Consider the following 20,394-nt stretch of genomic DNA (forward strand, 5'->3'; position numbering starts at 1 on the left):
GATGGATATTGAAAATGTATGAACCAATTAGAGGGAAAATTCCAACATGTATATTGATGCAGGGACATTTAAGTCAAGTGGTCAATTAAGGAAATTACACACAACGTCCTTATGACGACCAAGAACCAAATGAATACAATTTAATGTATTTATGCTTCTTTCAGGGTACTTTCAGTGTTTGTGTGAGGAAGTATAGTAAGTTTAATGCGGATTTTTAGCTATTTATGTAATATCGTAAGTAATTGAGGACTTATTCATGATTTTCCACAAAGACACGCCACCAAGCAGTGCTTGCTCACCCATGATAAAATGTGGCCATTGATGTAGCGGGACGACCACTTGGAACTTTGCGCCACTTGCTGGCGTTGCCGTGGAAACAGAAGTAAGGATTCATATTTTTTTCTTTCCTGAGCCATGTTAATGTCAACCACAAATCTATTTATCGTATGACCTCATCTTGCTGCAACACATTACATGAGTATGGATATTCAGTGACTTGCATTTTGGTGTCGTTAAGGAGTAAATATTGCATATGGTAATATTTGTACTGTATAATGACAATATATTTTGGGAAGTGACTATATAATGACATCAAAGTTAAGTGGAATCACAAAAAAAGCACCAGAGGCCTTCGCAGGCCCACGGTTGACAAAGAGAGTCAAGTTAGAAGACCATTACAATAGTCAAGTCTGCTGGAGATGAAAGCAGGAATTAGCATCTCCTGGTCTGTCCGCTTTCTGAACGTGTTCTTTTGCTAGTGGGAGAAACATTTTAGTGGTTGATTTGATAAAAACTGCTGCTGACGGCCACGCTACCCCGACAAGCTAAGCGGGTTTGGCCCCGGTTAGTACTTGGATGGGAGACCGCCTGGGAATACTGGGAAAAGAAGAACATGATTTGATAAAAACTGCTGAAAGTCAGATCGGATCAATCAGCACACAAGATCTTCGATTTTTAATAAGGGACTAGATATTTACTAACAACAATCCTCTTTACTGCCCAAAACAATAAGCTCGTTTTGGTTTTGTTTTTTTGAAGGAAATTTTCGTTTACTTCTATTTATTCTCTCTAATTGTTGACTACGAAATATCACGAAAGAGAAATTAATCCATGAGTAGTATCAGTTTTATCAATACACTTGTTTATGACACGGCTCTTGTATATTATAAGTGCTTTTGTTGTCTTTTTTTTTGTAATCCCGCGGAAGAGCCTTTCCAGCACATTTGCCGCCTTACGCTCTTGAGCCACCGAAGAATGCGTCGCACTCTCCAGTGAGCCGCCGCACTTTGCCACATGTAATAAATGATCTCCTAAACTAAGTGTCAACCAGAGTCGGGGAAACCAAGACAGCGTGTCGAACGTCCTCGCGGCATCGCGCGCATTTCCTGCCCGTCTGCTTAATTGTCCTAAGCCCCGTTTGACGGTGATGACTGGGGGGTTCGATTTCCATCGCCTGTTATTTCGACCGCGGTCACCTGTTGTGCGCCGGCCAACATGGCCGCCGCGTTGATGTCACGGCATGTCATAAATCCCGTGCCCACTGAGACTGAAATCCAGGTCAAGTCGTGGACATGATGGATGTGTTGAGATCATGCTGGGCTCCTGATCCTGGATCAGCATCAAAGCGCTGGATGAGACAACAAAGAAGAGCTTTTTAGAACATTCGCAAAAGAACTCGCAGACATAAACTTGATGGACTTTTTTTTGTAGTCTTACTGACGGCTTTTTTTTGGGCTTGGAAGCTCACGCCGGGAAGAGGCCAACAAATCTGGAAAGAAAACTACAAACTGGCACTGCACGTGCGGTACGTTTTAGTTGCGTGTGCCAATCTTTATGGCACATATTAGACATTAGAACGTGACAAAAAATTATATTTAGTAGTTCCCCCTTACATTGTGTACCACATACCACGGTCCTGCCAAATAGCAAAGTTTTCCATTAGAAATACTTTGATCAAAACTACAAGACATATTGGAACGATCAAGTTTTGGTACTTGTACTACGTCTGAAAATGTATTGGTGGGCCCCTATTATATGTATTCTATACATTTGATGCTTACAAATATTTGGGAGTTTCAAAATACATAAATCCCCAATATATCACAGTTCACCAATAAGTCCCGCTTTCTTTATGAAATAAATTTCAATTTGCAGCTTGCAGGAGGGATATTTTAAACCTAAACTTTACAACAAATGTTTTTACAGTTCATATTTTTTATACATTACATGCATGGAAACTTTATTTCCAAACATTTATGTTCAAACATACATTTTTTAAAAGGTTTTAATATGTTTAGGCCATAATTTAAGGCATAAATGTTTTTTTGGAGGGGAGATCACTGCATCCGAAATTGATAATCAATTCACTTGAACAGGATTTGATATTTCTAGCCGTCATATTTCACGTTTAACGTAAATAACATTTTCAACCAAGGAAGTCAAATTGGACGGTTGGACCCGTGCAATGGCTGCCTATTACCGGGCTATATTTCCAAATGTTTTGGGACACTTGCCCAGCCCGTCTTTTCGGACAAAAGCTGGATTTTCGTTTGCGACGTCGCACCTGAGAGCGAACCCGCTACTTGTCTGCAGAGTTAATATCAAAGCACGGATCGAGCATGAAATTGGGCCCGTGCCTTGCTTTTTGGCTCTCCTCAGCGCTAACGAATATCTGACACATACACACAGCAGATGATACCCAACATTCCGTCAGTAAGACCACTAATGTGTGTGTGCGTGTATATGTGATCCACTCAGCACCCACCCCCTGCCCCCCCCCCCCTTCAGTGCTCCATCTAATACCCTGTCATCATCAATAACCTCAACTCTGCTGACTCACTGGCTTTTACCACCATGGGGTTTGGGCCTTAGTTGCAGCCACGCAGCCTCGTCTCCGTCTCTGTCTGCGTTAGTGTGTTTTTGCGCATTTTTTTTTTTTTTTTGTAGGAGTGGACCGATAACGCCCCCCCTCCCCCCCTCAGAGTATCAATACTTGATCAAGCCATTAAGTCTTGCAGAAAATATTGTATAACGCCATTATTGCTCAAACTTTTCACAAATTTCTCTCATCATTACTGACCTTTTAGCATCCATCCGCGTGTTTTCCGAACAGTCTTACCACACATTTTGCTTAAACTTGGCCTGCAACACAAGGTATTTCAGTTATGCAGTGTTTCAGGATGAACACTAGGGGGCGGTGTGTAGAAGGAATACTGGAAATGAAGACTGTACAATCAGGTGATTTTACACGTGGATGCCATGTTACCTGTGTTGAATAGAAAAACAAGTGGCTACAAAGAAATAGGAAAATACCAACAATTATCAAATAAAACAATAACAGGACAACAAATATTTACTCGCCGCATTGTGCCCGCAGTGCGCTCAGGCTGCCTGGACAATTTCCATAAATTAAATTAGCGCCGACGTGGAAGATGACGTGCACCGGATGACCTTTGACCTTCCCTCTGCGCGTATGAAAGCCCAACTCAAATCTCCCCAAAGTCAACCTCAAGCCACCTTCAACGCGTCTCGAGCGCGTTTATTGTGACGGGGTTCTTTCCGAAGCGCTCGCGTCGTTATTTTCCGATGAGCGTTTAAGCCTCGGCGAATGGCGCGAAGTCGTAAATTAGGCCAAGTCGGCACGTTTCCGCAAAGTGAAGACAGGCGTCTCTTAACGGTGGAGGATTGGATACGTCTTCGCCTGTGACAAATAAGCCGCGCGGTACGCATTTAACCGAAGAAATCCCCCCACCCCACCCCTGTCCCATGCCTCTAATCTCCACACATTTCTATATAATTTAATTTACAGATGGATTTCGAGAGGGTACACAGATATTTATTTTTACCTTTTTTCAGTGGCATAACAATTCTTGTGCAGGTGTACCGAGTTTGAGTCCGAGTTGGGCCCACTGAGCCGATAAAGCGACATAAGCTTCTTCACCACGTTGCTGGTTTCTCCCAGGGATTCACCTCAGACCCCCACTCGGGACGAGGACCTGACGGGACAGGCGGCCGGGGGTGGGTAAAAGGTGCGCAACCTCCGCGGCTGGAGCCAGGGCGGCGTATTGCCTTTCACACGCTTCTAAAATACTCTCCAGGCAGAGGCTGAAAGGGTTACTGTTTCCCAAAGTGCTTCATTCTGCGCAGTCGAGAGGGGGCGGCTGAGTGGCGCCGTCGAGTCAGAGACGCACTTTCGAAAAATCCCCGAGACATCATCAAGAAAGAAGCTGACAGTAAGGAAAGCAGCCCCCACAGCCCCTCACCCTTCTTTTTCTTTTTTTTTTAAACTGGCATGCTGCCCCCCCCCCCACTTACCAAATCCCCTTTAACGGCTCCTGTCACAATCGCTGGGCGGCAAGTGTCAAATCGAGCTCGCAAATGCGCATTTTTACGCACGCAATTGGCGCGTAGGACTTTGAAAGTGGACTCGGTCACGCGTCTATTTCGGGCTACAATCGTGTCGCTAGGCCCAAAAACAACACGTGAGCCGCTTGAATCCAGAACTGGGCTGTATCTCTTTCATGTTTGGCTATTCAAAGTAATAAAGCAGTTGAGCAATGTTTTATGGGTTTTGTTTTTCTCTCCCCCTCTCTCCCCCTAAGCCCCCACCCCCCATCCACCCTCCCGCTCCTCTCAGTGCAGGGTGGTCAGACTAGAATAGGCGCCGGTCTCCAAATACCTCAGTGGAACTTGTGTGCGGCGTCCAGCGCCTGCAGACAGACACCGTTTGAAACGTCTGCATCATATTTGAGCCATTATGTTAACACCTCAGCGGCACGGACATGGTGGTGGTGGTGGTGGTGGGGGGGGGGGGGGATTGAATGTGCGTGAGCCCACCCCCCTCCCATTCTTCCTCATCATGCAACTCCCCCACCCCTCTTCGAGTTGAGACAAATGCATGCCAGTTCTGCTTGTGGTAGTCAAGCTATGTGCATCATGCAACATAGTAAATCACAAACTTTCTCCATTGTGTGTGTGTGTGGGTGTGGGGGGGTGGGGGGGCTATTTGGAGTGTCAAGCGCTCCTTGCAGAAATCCCTGCAGCGTGGATGAACATATTCCATATTTCGATACGCACTATACCACATGCATGATGAAAACATAGACTTTATTGCTAGAAACGTGACCAGGACATGTACACTCAGATGTTGTTTTCAGTTGTTTATTTTTTTGTGTCTTTTTTTTTTTTTTTTTTTTTGATAATTCAAGTAGACATCTCCCATATTTTTTTGTCTGGTATAATCTATTCTCTGTCCTTATGTTCTATACTCACAATTGTTAAAATAATAAATAAAACATACAGATTTATTTCTACAATACTATGTATTCCCAAAAGAAGAAAAAAAAGCTGAGTTCACGCCTTTATATATAATCTTTAACCTCAACTTCAGTTTTTTTTTTAAACTTAATATTGATATTAATATTATACAAAAAAAAAACCTCTAGGCAGCATTGCAGTGAATGAACAGTCAGTTTGGTGGGGGGAAAAAAAGAGTTCACCTCTTGGAGAGGTGTAGCATATGCATCATCAATGTCTCTGGGGGGGTTGGGGGGGGGGCAAAAAAAAAGCTCTTCCATATGAAGTGCCGCCGCTGTCCCCGCCCCCTTCCACCCAAAACGTCTCAGGGTTGACAATAAAATATGGTCCTGGTTCAATTAGAAAAAATAGCTGCATTCCTCTTAAATATGTACAATGTTGTTTTTTTCCCCCCTCCACTTTAAAATGCTATATAAAAAAATAGATTTGCTATGGTGCCCACCTCCGTCGAGAGTTAACAGTGCAATAGAAACCAGTCCACTCCACACAGCCCCCCCCCCCCGGCCCCCCCACCGGCAGCGGGGATCAGCACGAACACTTGCACTCTGAGATGATCGGGTACTGCACCTGTATCCACGTACAGTATTTCTGTCTTAAAAAGCCTTGGCAGTACCACCGCAGGAAAATCTTGTTGATGGACTTGACGGGCTTGCACGACATCCCCTCGGGGAACGAACAGGAGCGCTCCGAGAAGCAGTTGCCCTCCTTAATGTAGCGCGGCCAGAACCTCACCCCCAAATCCTTCCAGGTGTACACCACGGGACAGTGCGTGTAGGTCCACAGCCACTGCAGGAATTTCCTGCGCGCCTTCTTGCCCACCTTGACGCGCTTGCCGTAGGGGGTCTCGGTCAGCTCCAGCTTCTTGATGTCGTTGGGCATGGGCCCCTGCAACTTGAAGTCCGGCGCGGAGTGGTTGCCGAGCACCGGCGCGCCGATTGACATGAAATTGGGGTCGAAGTGGCTGCCCAGCTTTTTCCTCAGAGTCCGCTCGGACAGATCCTGCTCCCGCGGGTCGTAATCCGGGTCGGGGTCCTCCTTGAGGTCGGGGACGGGCAGGTGGTCGCTGGGGGACGGACGGAGGCGGAGGAAGTGCTGGCACACTCCCAGGTGGACGCACAGCAGCATGTAGAAGAGCACTGGGGGGTGACAGCTGCCCATGGTTCCTCTCGGGACTTTTACGCGCAGTAATTGACACTTGGACTCAAGAGGAGCAAGCCTGACGCTTCATATATTTGACAAGTTCACTCACGGGCGACACTTTAAATAGACCACTTCGCAGCCTGCCGGTGGCCGAGGGGGCGCGTCAGCCTTCTTTAAAAATAACCCCCCGCCGCCGCACTGCAAGAAGTGCTCAATCGCGAAGATGACGCCGCAGCTTCCCCCGTCTTCGGATTCACTTTGGGCTCCTCTCGGTTGTCATGACGACGCGCTGGGACGACTCGGAGCCGCGGCGAAACAGTGATGACAGCGCTGCACGGAAACGAGGCCGGGCTGCTTCCGATAAAGGTGCCCGGCACCGGGGAAGGGGGGGGGGGGGGGGGGGCGCTGCCTCTTTACGCACAAACGTGCCCTCGAAGAGTCGAGGGGAGGACACGGTCCACACACACTTGCTTGTGATTATTATTTGAACGAAGACAAGTTGTAGTATTCCAGAAAGTGTCTCACGTCAAAAGGCCATAAAGCTCCCCGGAGAATGTTCCAAAATAGATTAATTTTCTCAGGCTCTTCTCTTATAATTCCACATAATAAAAAAAAAAAAAATGAAAACAAAAAGTTCCTTTTCAATGCGTTGCGCCCATGCAGAGAAACTCCTGCACATGCATGGTGAGAAAGAGTCCCCAAAAAAATGTGCTGGAAGGTCTGCAAAACAGCAGGAAAAAAGGAAAATAAAAAACATAAAAATCTAAATCCTGCTTCTGCTTCTGCTCCGGTGGCTGCCACGAGAAGCTCCCCCACTTGAGTGGCTCCTTGCTGGAGGAGCGAGCGTGTGAGTATGCAGCGGGGGGGGAGTGAGCGAGAGAGAGAGGGAGCTATAGCGAGAGAGAGAGAGAGAGAGAGGAGGAGGGAAAAAAAGAGAGAGGAAAAAGAGAGCTGGAGCGAGAAGGAAGAGTGAGTGGAAGCACACACCGGTTGCGTGGGTGAGCGTGTCTGGAAGCGAGCGGGCGCTCAGTCCCAAGTTAAATATTCCCCTCCGACGTTACAAAGTGTCAGAAGGGCCTGCCCACCCTCGGCCACTCTCACTGATTGACAGTGCCTCCTTTGCCCCCCCCCCCCACCCGCCCCCCCCCTGCACCGACCCCCTCCCCCTCGCAGCGTGGAAAATGTCAGCCACGATCACAGACCCAACTGGGTCCTAACGCGAACATTATTTATTTTATGGGAGGGGGGGGGTTATCAAGATTGATTCGAGCTTCACTTTTTATTGAACTCCATCGCCAGCCTCTCCTCCTCCTCGTGAGCGAGTGAGAGTGAGTGAGTGAGTGAGCGAGCGAGATGGACTAATTGTTTCAATACGCTGTCTATACAACCGGTTGGAGCTCAGGATGGATGGGAAACGTTTAGGAGAGGAGTGGGGAGGGAAAAAAATAAGGGGGCATCACATTCCACCTTTGTTCATCAGGATTCGGGTCTGCACAGGAATTGGCCCCGTTGAACTCGGGGGGGTCACAAAATAGGCGCATAATTAAGGGCTATAAATGGACAGGAATAACTAAAGGGAACTCCCCCCCCCCCCCCATGCGGAGCACTCGTTATTGGCCCGGTTGCACTTGCACCGCCGTGCATGGATTTAAAAAAAAAAAAAAAAAAAAAAAAAAACTTTTACTTGATTTCAATTTGAATAGGAGTTTTCTCTCTCAATTAGTGAGCGTGTCCCTTCTGGGTCGGTCACTAGAGGGCGTTCATCCAGCAGAGTCCGCGTGGTGCCTGACGCTTGCGTCTCCCGGACTGGAGTTCTTTGAGTGGTACATTTTTGGCTGCCGCTCAATTAAATGACACGCAAGAAGAGTGGAGGTGGAGCGTCCTTGAGGCGCCGCAATCCGAAAAACCCGCACGCTGTCGGGAGTTTCGGGACGTTGCGAGGAAATTGCTGATCTCCCCGCGTGAGTCTGTGTGGTCACGCGGGCCGACGAGGAGGGCGCGAGGGGTGGACGGCTCAGTGGGCGGCGGGGACAGGCGGGCTGAGCCGGTTACTGTAGGGCAGGATGCGTGCATTGTCTTGCCTCCATAGGATGTCCACGTGGGGTCCGCCGGCACGCCCCCCTCCCTCAGTGAAACTCAGTTAGCGAGGGGACGGCGGACTGCTATGGAGAATCTGTGTATCATTGCTTGTGTCCAGAAACTTGACAAAAAAATTGTAGTTTGCTAACACTAAATGTGACCCCTCCCCCCCCCTTTGCATTTTACCTTTAAGCTAAAATAGGCATTCTATGAATTTGATTGGAATATGTATGGAATATTTGCGTTCCCCTTATGTTTGTAACTGAAGTGGACAATCACGACTAAATTACAGTCGGTGACTCACACCCCCACACCTTGCGATTGACCCTTGCACACCAATTTGCCACAAAAAAAATACAACCGCTGGTGTTCTTTTTGGGGAAGAATGTTTCCGGGGGTGCGGGGGGCATGTATTATGTACATATGTTACAGATATATAAGAGATAAGTATTATTGTAATACTAAAATGGTCGGCTCGATCTGTCTTCGTACCTGCGATGATGCGAGGACGCCCCCCCCTGCATTGAAATTTCAAATCACGTTGCGCGGCGGACTTAAAGGTGAACAAGCGCGACATATACGCATTGTTGAGTATCAATGAACCCGAAAATAACGGCGTTGTTATAATGATTTGCGGCGTTGACGACGACACAATTGGACGAAATGCGTGAAATCCGCGACGATAAGGCTTCAATGTTCTTGATAGAGTACGTCATTTGGAGGGTTGCGGTCCGGAAACTTCCTTTACTTATCAGTCACATTTCCATATATATATATTTTTTTTTTACATTTTTGATTGTGGAGAATTGGGAGACAAGGAGAATGTGGAATAGGGTGGGGCGGGGGTGGGGGGGGGGGGGGGTGTCAGCGTTGGTGCCGGGCGGATGGCAGTTTACTGTGGAATGGCTAATTAAATAAGACCAATAAAGGAACCCGGCTCGCTTTAACGAAGCCCGTCAAACTCTGACGACCGGGCCGCCGGTCGGCGGGGGTGGGAGACCGGCGGGTTGGGTTCGCCGAAAATTGGGCTTGTATAACAAGAGGACTTAGCTCTTTGGTTTTGCAGTGATTGTTCACGCTCCCTTAGGCCTCAATAGGGCGCATGGTGAGGGTGCATTGGAGGGGAGGTGGGGGGGTGCTGGGGGTAGGCAACCCTTAGGCACAGATAGGACCCCCATCTCCCCGTTGCCCTGTGAATGCTACACACACACACACACATAACACATAGACAAACGCACAGTAACACCCCTATGGCTCCATACAAAGGGCTCTACCCGAGGTCCAGGCAGGGGCTTATGCAGCACGGGGGCACAGCAAGGGGCAGGCCTGGCCAGACTGGCTGGCTATGCCCACTGGGGATTGGTAGAATGGCACAGGGGGGTGGGAGGGAGACTGACAGCTTGGAGAAGGAGTCACACAAACATTTAAAAACAAAACAAAAAAAACTTTCCTCTTTGATGGAATGCCAGATTCGAAGATAATTTATCTTCAAATCATCATGTCTCCTAATTATTCCTGCGGCGCGCAAATATTTTCACATTTTATAAATTCACTAACATGTCATTTTTCAATATTTTTGTATTGTGGCCGGAGCGGAATCCTTCATCTTTCTCCGCCGGACCGCAACAATTCAAAGTATAAAAAAAAACCAAAAACGATTGCCTGTCAATAATTCCCCCCATCGCCCTCGCCCTGTTCTCCCGTCCTCCTCCAGTTCTTTTCTCTCTCTCTCTCTCTCTCTCTCTCTCTCCTCTCTCTCTCTCTCTCTCCCCGTTTTCGTCTCGGAGCTCTAACCCAAAGCAGATGGCTCGGGAAGCGTGTCAAAAATCTGTCTCCCGTTAACGCTACTTTTGAAGCCCCTTTCTACATACTTGTCTCCCCCTAAAAAAAAAATAAATAAATAAAATTGCAAATTGATTTATTTATTTTTTGATTTGTTTTGCGAAATAGCCAGTGAAACGGCATCAAAGTCTTCTCCATTTTTATTTTTTAACGATGACAACTCGTCGAGAGACCTCCGCGAGCCTGGTGCAACGGTCTCCAAAAGCGTGGCATCGTTTGTTCCGATTCCATGCCGTCGGGACGGGGGAGAAAACATCAAGTCGCGATTCCCGGTAATCGCAGTTTAGACGGTGACGTTGTCCCGTTTTAATTTTCACTTTGGATGCGAGATCGGTGCAAAACCCGCCCTACCTGCTCGTCACACTGCTCGGTGAACAAACGGTAACCAGTTTGCGTCGAAGACATTAACCAAGCAAACGCGAAGGGATGAAGTCAACATGTGGGCAGACGCAGTGGAGCGTTTTGACAGACTGGCAAACAAAGTCCATTTACCGACAAACAAACGATTAAAAATACAATTTACTGCGAAGCTGACTGCATTTCTAGCATCGGATGGTCTGCACTTGTTTCTTTTTCCCAACGAGCCGGTCCCATCTTGCGGTTACGGGACATGACGTGACCCAAAGTGTGTTACTTTTGTTTCTAGTTCACATTTTTTGCTAGCTTGCGGGGTTACTTTTTTACCACCTTATCACTTGACAGAAACACGTGGTTCGACAGCGCCCTGATTTCCAAAATAAAACTGATGAGCCTGTGGGCAAATGGTACCGCCCCAGAGCCCGGCGGTTGGCGCCGGCTGCCGGGCTTCAAAATCTACTCATGCCGCGTGCCAAACGCTAACATCACTCAACATTATAACATGATATATTTGAACTGGCCTTGATCATTTTGTTGCACTACAAAAATGACGAGACGTGTCCTTCAACCACAATTTTCTTTTTCTTTTTCGGTGTTGTCATGGCAAGCTATCCCCTACAACCCCCCCCCCCCCAAAAAAAAAAAAAAGAATTAGCAGTTAGTTTAAGGCCAAATGACTTCATATTGTTGTTTTTAATTTAATCAGCAATAAGCGCTTTGTGTTCTTTATAAGGGTATCCGTGCAATTATCTACTTTTGGCCGGAGGGCTTGTACTGTGAGTGAAGGACTATTAGTGTTTTGTGGGCCGTTGGCCCTTTTGCTTGATGAATTGCCCGCGTTTTCTTCTGTAATGATACCCGGCGACTACGAGCCGCTGTGACCTCACGGCATTCCATTACTAACATCTCACAAAATCAGAATAAAACAACAACAATGCAAAAAAACCGAGCCTCGCTATGTTCCTTCAATGCTTGCATCTCCGTTTGAAGGAGCAAAGAGAGTGGGTCCCCCCCCTCCCCCCCCCAATCGTCGCTCCCCCCACCTTCCGTCCTTTTACTCATCACACCCCCTTTCAACCCCTCGCCCCGGAGCACGGCGTGATGAGGGTGGAATTAAATTGATCACTGCCTTCCGGAAAACAACAGGAAAAAATAGTGCATTCCGAAACGCCAGGAGGGCGTTACCGCCGGTCTTCCCGATGGGCAGGATGACATCATTGGCCCGTTGCCCAATTCCCAGCGTTCACAATAGAGTCACTGTTGCCGTGTCTCCGCAGTGGCGACGGCGGCCAAAAAGGGGAAGAGCGAGCGGGACGGAGCGATAGAAAGCGAAAGGGGGAGAAAAAGGAAAGACGCGAGCGGTCCTCCAAACAACTTTCGACGGCAAATCGGGATTGCTGGGGATCGGCAATCAATTAGCGTCAAAATTGTTGCCGGATATCACTTTCTATTACACTCAGTTCCACTCATTTTTTTTGCGGGAATTTGAGGAGTTCAAACAGCGGAATGCTCATTACATTTTTGTTCAGTTTTGCATTTGCAGTCCAAGCTGCTCCTATGTAAAAAGTTTCGAAACTGACACGTGGCATTGAAATTTTTCCTGCAGTCGGCGCCTTCTCCTATAGAGCCAATCGCGAGCCCATGTGTAGTCACATCATGACATACTCATCACTCATTTATTTTCCACCCAAATTATATCAGGAAAAACTTTTTAATGGACCTTTCCGACCTGTCAATCGTTCGTGCAATAATAGCCAATCAGATAGCCGCACTTGTCTTTTACACGCCCCGTTCGCCGTATTGTCACACAAGCAATGCTGGTTGTCAGTAGCATGCGCTTGGAAAAGTTAATGTTATGAAGAAAATGGTCCTCAGATGCGCTTGGGGAATGTTCAATTTCGATGAAAGATATCCTGCTAGGTTTCAAGCCGCCCAGGTGATTCATTTTCCAAAGCCTAAAACACAGTTGAAGTGTCTACGATGGATTAAGGTCGCGGAAGAGTACAAGTGCAACTAAATATGAACAATATCAACAAACACAAGGCTGCATGTTCGAAGGTAAGGGAAGGAGAAGTAACTTCTCTGAGTTTGATTGAATTATTATTAGTGCTTTATACATTGCAGGCGAACAACATTCACTTTGTTAGCGTATCACTGACCTGCTGAATGAAGTGTGTCATGTTTTATGCCGAAGAGTCGGGTTAGTGATACGTCTATTTGCCAATTTGTGTCACATCGGACTTTTAAGACAGAGCACTGCGTTCCATTACGAACCAAGACAAATGAATACACCCCCTCACTTATGAAGACTACAATGATAATACTGGTGATCTTTCCAAGTAAAAAGTACTCACCCCGCTTTACATGCGTAGTACGATTCCACTATTTGATCCTGGTGGATTTCAATATGAAGTTTGCGTCGATCGCCAACATTTCTCCGTAACTCTGACATTGCGTCCAAAATCTTAATTCCGTGTACATATCCTCGCGTGAAATAGTTGAGACCTCTCTGTAGAACTCTCTTGGACAAGTCTGACGCATTTGGCAAAAAACACACCCCGATATTATCTGGAATACGCTATAGAGAATCAACTTCAAACCTGTTCTGTTCAGTTGCCATTATGGAAGATTGTGGGAGATGGCAGCTGTCGCTAAGGGGGGGGGAGCTGAAGAGCGCCAGTCGGAAAGGTCCATTCTGAAGGCCTCGGGGATGTTCATTCGAAATGGCCGCACAGAGAGTCCGAAATCCGACGACAAGCGGCATCGCAAAGCCGTACTGGAAGGAGTGCAGAACAGCCCGTTAGGAAACTAATTAACATCATATCATGTAACAAATTTGAGAACTTGGGTTGTAAATGTTGGTCAGTACTTCTGATAATGTCGCCCACTCTTGGGTTAAGGTAGCAGTAAACAGTTACAAGTACAAAAAAAAAAAAGTGGCCGTATGGGGCCCATTATTGTGCGTGTTCACTCTAATAGAGTAGCTTTTATATGAGAGGTACACTGCAATTAAAAGTGGGGGAAAAAGTTACTTTACAGTCTCATTTGGATCAGGACAAACGCAATAAGTCCCTTTTACAGCTAATTAAAGTGTCGTCTGGTGAATGACGAGGGCAAGCTAGGTAAACCCCGACCGCCAGCGCCGGCATTCCGTGCGACCGCTAAGCCATTGTGCTGCCGCGGGGGCATCGTGTCCAAATCGAAAGGGTTCGCCCGCAGCCGCTGACCGCAACAGATGTCGCTTTGCCCGCCCTTGGCCGCAGCATGTGTGTTCTGTTGAGTCTGGAGCCAAGATACTTCACAGACTGGCACTGCGTAACAAAAACAAAGCGAAGGAAATTCGACGATGCCGTCTTTGCGAGTCTGCGGCGGCGTGCGGATCGAGGTGGTTCTGTTTAAAGCTGGCAGCCTGTTAAACCACATTAAACACATTGTCGTGTACCCGGCGCTGCCAAATGAGTACCGCAGGTCACAAAGTTGCAGCGGGCCCCGTCGTCAACCAACGCCGCCTCCCGGGGTCCCGACCAAGCAAATAGCCGCAGCGGTGGACTCCCGTGCCCTTTGGCCCTCTGCTGAGGTGGCAGAAGTACTCGCAATTTCGTCTGAAGTAGAAGTACAGATGGAGAAAAGGCAAGTTTTTTTAGATAGATTTTACTTCTCCACATTGGCGTTTAGCTTGATGTCAACTTACCCGGGGAACAACAAAGTGACGCAGTACGTGTTCATATGTCTGCGTGAATCACAGTATGAAAATCAGCTGCTGATGAATGAGGGCAGTGGTTAGCATCACTAGCTTTAGCTAGTCTGATCGCTAGTTTTAAAGTATTCAGACTAGTGGTACCACGTGGCTGGCGGTGAGGAACAAGGCCAGTGGCATGTAGTGAAGTTCCGTCACAATACGACAACTAAACCCCATCTTAACCTGTTTTTTGTTTTTCCTCACAGAGCAATTCTGAACGACAGAAGCTGGTGTTTTTTAGGCGAAGGCAGAACAACGCATTCCCCACGCGTCTCTCGTCGTCATCTTTCATACTTTAATAATCTTCAAAACATGTTCCTCAATGTCGCTGCTAGATCTCAATCAATACTTTGTACTTTGTTACTGCCGACCGTCGTCCCTCAGTTTGTGGAGCACGCGGGGGGGGGGGTCGAGACAGCGCCGGTTTGCCGCGGTGCCAGCAGAACTGGGAAGGCTTTGGGAAATATCTCGCCGACGTGTGAGCGCGCACCGCCGCCGAGGGGGCGGTGCCGCCGTGCTCGGGAACCGGACGGGACGCGGCGGCGGTCTGACAACGGGGCGAGTGTGCGCCGATAGATACTTTATCTAAGGGATGTAGCAGATGTTGACTCATACTGGTTTGCTAATCGTGAGCCGCAGGCGCCCCCCGCCCCCACGGAGCCACGAGCAAACATCGGCGTCTCCCTTTCTCTCGCTGGCCGATGAGGTACGCGTTAAACACAAAAGAGGAGTCATGAAGTCATGAGAAATTGGATGGACTTAAGGATACTAAAGTGCGCTTAAGTCAAAACTCTGGAAATGAAATAGTCATTTTAAAAAAGCCTCCCACAAGACCTCAATGAAGGATTCATGCATTTTTTTCAATTTAACGGCAACTCGGTGGGAAGAGGGAACACCCGTTCTCACCCACCTGACACACCCGGTGAAAATATCTCATTGGCTAAAGCAGCGCAACTCAAACCGGGGGCCCGGCCCGCGGAGCCCAAAGTGCACGGCGGGGAAAATGATTCGCAATAAATGATGACATCGTATCAATCGGAAATGTACATTCGCGTATGTGTATATGAGGCAAATTGTGGCTAATTGCGAGCTGAAATGCGAGCTGAATCCTGAAATTCTGACCAATCGATGGAATTTTGACCCCGTCAGAAGCGGAAACCTCGACGGAGCGGGACACAAAAGGGACCTCTGAGGCGGGGAGGCAGACGGCAGTCAGCGCTCTGCGTCCACGGGGGCAGCAGACAGGCTGTTAAACGCATTCACACTCCAATAACTTTCACAAGTCCCGGACAGAAAGGGAGAGAGAGAGAGAGAGAGAGATAGAGTGAGACTGAGAGAGAGAGAGAGAGAGAGAGAGAGAGTGAGACTGAGAGAGAGGGAAGTCGATCAACAAGGAGCTATTGATACCGGGGATCTGCGCTGGTGTCGGTCGGAGAAGCCAAACAGAATCACAATTGTGGTTTGTGCCAATAACCTTGTTGACCTTATTTAACCTTGGATTTGGTCAGCCGAGAGCGCCCAGAACAAGCGCGTCCATTCACAAAAGAAAATTGGGGAAATCTGTTTGTGGCCCTCGCGCTATGACTACGGCTATTGACGCGACGCCGGAGCCTCGCCGGAGCCTCGGGCCCCGTTCATCAATACACCCGGCGTAAAAACAAACAAACAAACAAAAACAACAAAAAAAGTTCACGCAAGGATTGCACTTTTCAGATTTCACCTGAAAACTGATATTTGAATGTCACTGCTAGGATCTACCGCAATTATTTTGCGGCGAACGATTACAGTTTTTGTTCCACGTCATCCAATTCAGCAATCGAAAATTAGAAAAGTGCCTTGATTTTGCAGAAAATGCGAGTAAACCTTTGATTCTTGGGACTTTTCGGTCAGTTACGAAGTAACCCGTTTTTGGGATTCGGGACAAAAAAAAAAAAAAATCACCGCGGCGTCGTCCATTCTAATGAGCCAATAATCCAAGTTTGTTGTTGTAGCAAATAATCACGCGGAGGAGGGATGGACGGAGGACGACTGGGAGGGGACGGGCGGTCAGATGTTCGTGCGCGGCGGCGATCGGGGGCCGCAGACCTGCCGTGAAATATTTGCCTTTTTTATTAATCAAAACCACCATCATTCCTTCGCCTCAACCAAGGTTTTTTTTTTTTTCATTTATTTACTTTCAGCGCACCCTCACTCAAAGTTTATTTTGCCTTCCCTTAAATGTGCTTTTCTGATTTTTCTGCCACTTTCTGGCTGCAAAAACCCCGTAAACACGTCGACGTACGCGACGTGTCAAACGGGCCCGATATTACCGTCTGCGTTAAGGCGAGTGTGAATTTTCTCTTTGTTCAGAAACAATATTAAAAAAAAAAAAAAAAAAAAAAAAAACAACAACCCGGGGTTTGTAACGATTTCTCAAAGCAAAGCGTTTCGAGGCGCCCCGTTCTGCGCTACTCTCACGCTGGCTTTTCTTAAAGTACTTAGGTAAGTGTCTGCGATAAAGAGGATGTTATTTATGGTGAGCAGTCAAAAAAAAAGTGTGGTCAGATTAAAAGGCATAAAGACACACTTCAAGAACCTCTCAGTCTGTCTGGTAACAGTGTGTGTGTGTGTGTGTGTGTGTGGTGTAATTACAGCCAGGTTCCTGGTGCGGAGCCCAGTCCAAGTATCGTCAGTCTGTCTGTGGCATGCGGCGGTGCTGCCGACCTTCTCTCCTCTCCTCCTCTTCCTCCGCGCTTTACGTCGTAATGGGCCGGCTGGCTTTATTCCAGAAGATTCTTTTACTTAGCGACCAGATCATAACATTAAAAACGCCGCCCGCCGGCTCCAGATGCTGCTTACCGGGGCCGTCCGGGTCAATCCCCGCGCCGAAAAGTGTCCGTTTGTTTGTTTGTATTCGTCACTGGCCGAGGTACACTAGATCACTTTCGGAGGCAAATCGTGCGGATCCCTTGCGGTATAACGACCAAATGTCAGGACCGCATAAGGAAACCCATTTGAAAATTAATCTAGCATCCATGAGCTGGATCGGGCAACACAAAGGCCAGTTCATCGCCGGTGCGCCGTGTATGCTAGCTAAGGCTAGGCAAATATTTCGTAAAGAGTGAACCGTGACACGCAACGTAGAACATTAGCGACGTGCATTAATTTCGCCAATAATTTCACAGTTCATGACAGGCACTTTTGCTCAAGAGTCTTCCCAATTCCGGTTTCCAACCACATCCCAGGGCTTCTAGTATATGCAGTACAGCGAATCAAGTATTTATTCGTGCATACCGGCGACATATTTGCTTGTATGATGCGCATTTTCCCACTGTTGCCAAGCCACAAACCAAGAACAATGCAACAATAATGCACTTAAAAATAATAGCCCATGAAATCCTGTGTATCATATTTTTCCAAAACCATAACTACAGGATAATTGTAAAATGAGGCTCTTCAAGAACTTGAAGTTAAAAAAAAAAAAAGTAAAAAAATGCTAAAAATGTATTTTCAGAGAGCTCTGTATCCAAACTAACGAACTAGAATTACATTATCCAGCTATCCATTTTCTAAGCCGCTTATCCTCACAAGGGTTGCGGGTAGTGCTGGAGTCTTTCCCAGCTGTCAACGGGCAAGAGGCGGGGGACGCCCTGAACTGGTCGCCAGCCACTCGCAAGGCACGTCGAGATTTTTGGGATGCTTTCGGGGTGTGGGAGGAAACCAGAATGCCCGGAGAAAACCCACACAGGGATTTTTGGGATGTTTTTGGGATGTGGGAGGAAACCAGAATGCCCGGAAAAAACCCACACAGGCACGGGGAGAACATGCAAACACCACACAGGCGGGGGCCGGGATCGAACCCGGGTCCCTCAGAACTGTGAGGCCAACGCTTTACCGGTGTCGCCGATTTACATTATCCAAATAAAAATTGAATCCGACCTGGGCACGCTAAACCCAGATTTGTACAGAACGTCCCACGCAAAAATTTGAATTCAAGTCACCGTGACAAATAAAAGCTTAATTACACAGTTATTACTACCATTTGAAACTACAGTTCCTCTCTACTGCACACGGCCTGACACACTCAACTTTTTATTTTTTTTTTTAATTTTTGACCGCATTTCAGGGGGGTACGCATGCTAGTCACTGTATGCGAGGGTTAGGATGGGCTCCTCGGACTCCCCCCCTCAACTTTGCTATATACCAATTTGGCCATCTATCAGTAACCGTGCCCCCGTGTGTGTGTGTGTGTGTGTGTGTGTGTGCATAAGCCCCCCCAACGGCCCCTGACTGCATCCAGGGGGATTTATTTGACCCCTTATTGCCAGCGGTGAGCCCGCGGTGGAGATGAAAGCATGCCTTCCCAGTGTGGCCCCAGTTTCTATAGCTATGGACACAGCCTCACACTGCTCGGGGACAATGGAGGGGCCCTGCCACTCGCCCCCCCCCTTCTCTCCCCACCCCATCCGTCACCGCAATCATATTTTCAAAACAATAACACAGCCGGGGGAGGTGTGGCGGTGGCGCAGGGGGTGGGGGTTGAAAGTGTGTGTGTGTTTGAACTGGAGCTATGTGTTATTTTTAGGCACGCGTTTATTTGGGGCCGGGTGTGAACACGCTTGTTTAACTTGTGTCAGGCCGTCCGTGGTCTCCTAAATTCGCTCGCGAAGCAACTGTTTGCGTGCACACGTTTCCCCCCCCCCCCCCCAACCGGTGTGTGTGTACAGCAGAGGCCTTTGATGGCGTGGCCGGAGCGTGCCTAATGTGACTGCTTGCCGGGGCGGGGGGAGATGACGTGGTGGGGCGGCGCGGTGTGGATGAAGGCGTTGAGCCCCTTGCTCTGGTACCGACTATCCTGCCGTGGTCCGAGGCTCCCCCTTGCAAACTTGAAAGGGCCAAAAGGAATCCCCTGCTTTAAACCCCCCAACCCGAAGCCGCCACCCCCGCATGTTTTTCGAATACATGACATCATCTTTTTTTTTTTTTTGCACAAAGCGATCTCGCGATCGTTTGCATCTGCAAACCATCCAAACTCCGTCACTGGAAGAATGAAGGAACAGTTTCTCCTCCTCCTCCTGCTGTCCCTCATCAGATTAACTAATTCAGATAATCGATTGAAATTTACAATCCCAAATTAGATCAGCGCCAACATCCCGATTCCTGGGTTGCAATAGCCGCCATTTCTACAGACAAGCTAGGCGTCGCAGACGACATCGGCACGGCAACGTCCACAGAAGCAACGCGGATGTTTCCTGCCAACTTGAATTCGCTCGACGATGTCGCCAAAGCTCGATATGTACAGAAGATAAAAACTCTGTGAAGATATCGATCCTTATACTCTCCACGATGACGTACTTTCAAAGGATCTGAAAGACTTCCCTGAAGTAGAATATCTGGACACTAGAAATACACAAAATGATCAGAACAGACTCTCGCCTCGTGTACTCGAGCTTCGTTCAGATCCGCACGTCGTATATTTGCAAGCCACTTTTGTCGCCGTCTTTTTCTCGATAACTCCATTGTATCTTCTCCTTCATGCAATCTAATCTTTGGAACATGGAAAAAAAAAAAATCGCTTCCCGATGTCTCAGTTTCCGCGATTTCCACATCTGGCATGATGACGACGAGCAGCTGACAATGGCGGTCAAGTACCCGGGGATGAACAAGCGTGACGTCACGCGCAACCCAGCCATAGCGCCGACATCTGTGACGCTCTGGTGAACTGAAGGTTGGCCACTCAATGTTGGTACTCACTTTTGTTGCGAAGGGTTTTGATATTAACGGCCGTTAATGGTACCACAATCATTAAGGGAAGAAACGGGTACAAGCGGGGGTGGAACAGTTGGCGGAAGGTGGCTGGTGTTTTATGTGACGGAAGAGTATCCGCTAGGATGAAGGACAAAGTTTGTTGAGGTTCTCGCTCGGAGCCAGTAGATTGGATA

The 20,394-nt window shown here is 47.9% G+C and overlaps 1 protein-coding gene and 1 long non-coding RNA gene across 2 annotated transcripts; both read right to left on the bottom strand.

The window, feature by feature from the left end:
* Positions 1 to 5,000: 5,000 nt before the first annotated feature.
* Positions 5,001 to 7,541, bottom strand: nog2 (noggin 2). The gene has a single exon (XM_061810392.1). It carries the CDS (start codon positions 6,472 to 6,474, stop codon positions 5,842 to 5,844), a length of 633 nt encoding a protein of 210 aa, XP_061666376.1. The 5' UTR covers positions 6,475 to 7,541; the 3' UTR covers positions 5,001 to 5,841.
* Positions 7,542 to 11,837: 4,296 nt separating this feature from the next.
* On the bottom strand, positions 11,838 to 14,795 carry LOC133495569 (uncharacterized). The gene is made up of 3 exons (XR_009793607.1): positions 14,426 to 14,795; positions 14,177 to 14,336; positions 11,838 to 13,510 (listed from the first exon to the last, which is right to left on the bottom strand). It is a non-coding gene; the product is annotated as an uncharacterized LOC133495569 (long non-coding RNA).
* Positions 14,796 to 20,394: the final 5,599 nt, after the last annotated feature.

This window comes from Syngnathoides biaculeatus, chromosome 22 (assembly GCF_019802595.1).
Source record: "Syngnathoides biaculeatus isolate LvHL_M chromosome 22, ASM1980259v1, whole genome shotgun sequence".
NCBI lineage: Eukaryota > Metazoa > Chordata > Actinopteri > Syngnathiformes > Syngnathidae > Syngnathoides > Syngnathoides biaculeatus.

Coding starts and splice junctions, on each gene's coding strand:
- nog2 (XM_061810392.1), bottom strand. CDS start 6,474: ATGGGCAGCTGTCACCCCCCAGTGCTCTTCTACATGCTGCTGTGCGTC.